The sequence below is a fragment of the Merops nubicus genome, unplaced genomic scaffold (assembly GCF_000691845.1).
Source record: "Merops nubicus isolate BGI_N331 unplaced genomic scaffold, ASM69184v1 scaffold20091, whole genome shotgun sequence".
NCBI lineage: Eukaryota > Metazoa > Chordata > Aves > Coraciiformes > Meropidae > Merops > Merops nubicus.
The window spans coordinates 4,728-9,095 of record NW_008589273.1 but is presented as its reverse complement, the minus strand read 5'-3'; the positions used below and the strand labels follow the sequence as shown (position 1 = coordinate 9,095).

At 56.4% G+C, this 4,368-nt stretch overlaps 1 protein-coding gene across 1 annotated transcript in view; it reads left to right on the top strand.

Moving 5' to 3' along the window:
- Positions 1–443: 443 nt before the first annotated feature.
- USH1G (Usher syndrome 1G (autosomal recessive)) overlaps positions 444–4,368 on the top strand; it is a gene marked incomplete at its 3' end in the record, with an annotated part of 8,643 nt that continues 4,718 nt past the window's right edge. Inside the window, exon 1 of the mRNA XM_008949557.1 lies at positions 444–607. Coding sequence (XP_008947805.1) covers positions 444–607 — 164 coding nt within the window. The remainder of the gene's footprint in view (positions 608–4,368) is intronic.

Genomic DNA, 4,368 nt, shown 5'->3' with positions numbered 1-4,368 from the left:
CCAGCCCCTGCTGCTGACCCTCATTGGCGGTGGGTTGGCTACGGCGAGGCCCCTGCAGGAGTATCGGGCAGGATACGACCCAAGAGCCTTTTTGGCAGCCTGCCCTGCTTAGGGGACATGCAGACCCGGAGAGCTGCTGCGTGACTGTCCCCAGAGCGCTCGGCTGAGCCCGGCGCAGCGATGCTGCTTCATTAGAGCTTTTAACGTGGAGCTGGGGCGTGTTGCAAGGAGCCGCTTAGGACCCAGGGAAGCGCTGGAGAGCCTGGCTGGCCGGGCTTGGAGCAGCTCCTGCCTCCCCGGCCAGCACTTCTCAGGTGTCCTGGTGCGACGGCGCCGTGCGAGGCGAGCCGGGCTCTCCTGGCAGCTCCCCCTTCCCCGCCTCCATGCCCACCCTCTGAGACTCCCTGGGCACCCATGAGCTCGCCCGGGGACCGCTCTGCACCATGAATGACCAGTACCACCGAGCAGCCCGGGACGGCTACCTGGACCTCCTGAAAGAAGCCACCAAGAAGGACTTGAACTCGCCGGATGAGGATGGCATGACCCCGACCCTATGGGCCGCCTACCACGGCAACCTGGACGCCCTGAGGCTCATTGTCAGCAGAGGGTGAGCGTTGGCGAGTGCGCGGTGCCGGTCCCGGGGCACGGAGTAGCCGGGACCCCGCCTTTCCCCCTTCCCCGCTCACAGGTCAGCGTGGGTGCAGATGCCTCCCCAAATGATGGCTTCTGTCTGCAGCACCCCTACCCCTGCCCTCCCCTCTGCTGCTTTCTCTCCTTGCGTTGCTTTGAGTCTAATCCGGTGCTCCCGATAGCCGCTCTGTTTCCCCAGCTCCTCTGACCCTACAGCTTCTCCTGTGCCAATCCTGCTTGCAGCTCCCTGGGTGGGGCTGGGTCCCCCCTGAAAGTGCTTTGTGCTCCTGAGCCAGGTCCTGCAAAGACAAGCAGGGCTGAAGTGCAAGCCCATCAAGTCACCACCATGAAAAAAATCCTTTTAAATGATGGGGCAGAGGGAATAACTGCTCTTTCTGTCCCAAGAAATGCTCACATAGAGAGACGTGCGTGGTGCCAGCTGGCAGTAGGTGACACTTCCCTGTTTTACCCAAAAAGAGGTCTCAATATGTGACCCCCAGGCAGCTTGTGGTGCACCTGGAACCCAGGAGATTTGGGAGCAGGTTCCTCAAGAGCAGATTCTAAGCCCAGTCTCCCTGGTCGGGGGCCACTCAATGCTGCTGTTTCTCTAAGTACCTCACTCTGGGCTGCCAAATCTGAGGGTCTCTGGCCCTGTATTGATGGATGTGGTGGGGAGAAGGGAGCAGGACTGAGGGGACTTGTCAGACTGGAGGGCTTTACATCTTGGTGTTGAGGGAACTGTGCAGGAAGGGCTGTGCTGAGGCAAGATCTGCCATACCTAGTTCCTTCCTGAGCAGAACGTGGCTCTCCTGATCTTACCAACCTCCTAAGGGAGCATCTGCCAGCACTTTCTTCTGCTCTGGCAGCTTTTTCACCTAAAGGCATCCAAGGTGGAGTGGCCTCTGCCTCGTGTTGAGAGACTGGTGGTGGTGCTGATTTCGATTTATTTCTTTCTAATATTGAGGAATAGTATTGAGGTCAGCAGCCTGGATGTGCATCACGCCCCCATGGAAGGGCTTTGCTTCTCCGTGTTGGGTTGAGGTTTGGTGGGGCCATCAGCTCCCAGGCAGGGATTTTCTGTGTCCATCCTGGACTGTGTTTGCAGCTCTTGTGCCCGATCAGCTGCATCTCCACTGTGCCTGTTCCTGGGGTCTCACCATCTCCTGATACTCTGGTCTGCTTGTGCAACACCTTCAGCCAGCTCCTCCAGCCCTGGCCAGCTGTACTTGCAGGCAGACCTCCCCACATTGCTGTCCTTCCATTGTCATCTTTTCAGATCCTGAGGTCAGAAGGGCTGTGTACAGAGTCACTTGGAAAAGTCACCGAGTGCCTGATGCAATAGGAGTGTGGTCAGGAAAAGGTGATTTCAGAGTCCAGAGAGGAGAGAGCAAGACATTGCTCTGAGTGGTTTATCCTGACATGTGGCTGGGCTGAGAGCCCCATGATGCTTCCCTAGGTCGGGGCTGTGTGCCTTACTGTGTACCTCCCAGGGGAGACTGTGCCCAGCAGAATCCTGCTCTGAGCTCCTGCTGGGAGGGGAATTGCCACTGAGGGCCAGAGAAACAAGGGCAGGAGCTCTGAGGATGAGACAGTGAAGTCAGAAATGGTTCCAAAGACTCTCTGATGGCCAAAAAAGTTAATCTAAAAGGCCCGTGTTGTGGATGGGCTTTGCCTTTCTGGAGAGGTGTTCAACCATGATATGAGCCTTTCAGGCTGACTTTATATCTGTTTGTATCTCCTTGCATTGCCTGCTTCCCTTGCAGGACACCCTGCAGCCCCGCTGCCTACCCTGCCAACCCACACTTCCAAGCCAGCAGTTTCTGCCTCCCCCTGAAGCCCGAGGGCTGCTTCTCCCTGGAGAGGGACCTTTTATTAATTCACATTGGATTAAAAGGTCCTCGTGGGCGCAATCATGTCCGAATGCAGCTTGGCTGCTCTTTAATTAACAGCCTAACATACATTTGCTCCTGACAAGGAAAATAGCTTGGCAAGAGCCTGGTGCCCTTTGTGTGATGGATGGTGGAGCAAAGCACGTGTCTGGGGCTGCAGGATGTGCTGACAGCCGTGCATCCATCTCCGTGTGTCAGATCCTCACCCGGGCCCTGCAAAGCCTCCTTGCCCTGCTGCTCAGCTCGGTGTGGGGGCATGTCCCCCTCTGCTCCCCACAGCTGCCTTTGGGTCCACGAGGGGCAGGAAAGCCCCAGCCTAGGGACAGGAGTGCCAGAGAGGGGAAATCGTCCAGGACCCAGGATGAGTGGGCAGACCCTGTAATTTTCTGCTGGTTGTTAGGATGATGTGTTGATAAACAGAATTTAAGTCTTGTTCAGACATGAGACTTTGTTTTGTGTTGGATATGTTACTATTACACCTGCAATGTAACAACTGGGAGGCAAGAAGGAGGAACCAAGTGTCCCAGAATATTAGGGCATTTCTTTCTGGCCTCTGCTGTAAAAATATTCCTCTTTTGGCATGGAGAGCCCTGCACAGGGAGGCAGGAGAGTGTGGGTCTGTGGCACAGAGCAGTGCCTGGGGAGGGCAAGGGCTTCAGCCTGGGCTGGCGCCACAGAGGGATGAGCTGGTTAGCCTCTGACTGGGCTGCAAGGAGATGCCAAGGAGCTGGGGCTGATGTGGGAGTCTTGGGGCAGCAAAAAGCACCAAATCCTCTTTGGCAGTGCCAGGCAGTGGTACCAGTGCCCAAAAAAGCCGGGAGACTGAGTGCTGAGGCCAGGCTGTTATGAAATGTCCTAGTGAGGCTGGCTGGAGGCACCCTGACAAAACAGGGCTGTCGGAGGGGGGCTGCTGGGGACAAAAATCACAGCTCTGATAGTTGTGCCCTGCTGTAGGCTGGGCTGATGGACACTTGGGATTATCTAGGCTCTGCCATGAGTGATGGAGCCTCCCTCACACCCATGTGCTCAGCAGATTGTGAGGCAGGGCTGAAATGGGGAGGGGGAAAGAAAGTATAACAAATCTTTGGTGCATCCTTGAGGAAAGTTCATCTTCTAAACCTACGCAGAAGCACTTGCCCTATCTGTAAGAGCTGGTGATGTGTCTGTGCCTCCAGGACACCTTTGCAGGGGGGTGGAAAGACAGTTTGGGACAGAGGGATCAGCAGTGGCTCATCCTGTTGTTTACAACACAAAAAGCCTTTTTCTTCCTCCTGGCTGGGCTCCTCAAACTCAATTAACGTGGTGGCTGGGGAAGGCAAGCTAACTGCCATTTAGTGCTGCAGCTTTTCAGAGGCAGGAATTCTTCAGCGTGGTTTGTTAGGAACTGCTGTGGCAGCGGCGGGCGTCGGTCCAGCTCCTGTTCACCTCAACTGGAGGTCTGGGGGCCTCAGCGGGGAACAGCCAGGACTTTCTTGCCTTGGAGAGGACCAAAGGAGAGGTGAGGATGTGTCTCTCTGCTAGATAGGTCCACAGTCAGCTATGCCAGCTGGCGTTTCTTTGCAGACGTGCCTCAGTTTCCCTTCTTACAAAACTGGGGGTGACAGATGCTTTGGATGCTAACGGCAGCAGGCTGGGGGGATGAGCTGGCTCCTGACATCAGCCAGCTCGGGGCAGTCCCATCGCCCTGCCTGGGGCAGGGTTGCACAGGAGGGTGCAGCAGGGCACGTGAAGGTGATGTGCACTCTCGGCACACCGTGGGGCCGGTGGCCACGGAGATGGCCATGCCGGTGAGGACCTTCCTTCCTTCCTTCCTTCCTTCCTTCCTTCCTTTCTTCCTTCTTTCTGCCAC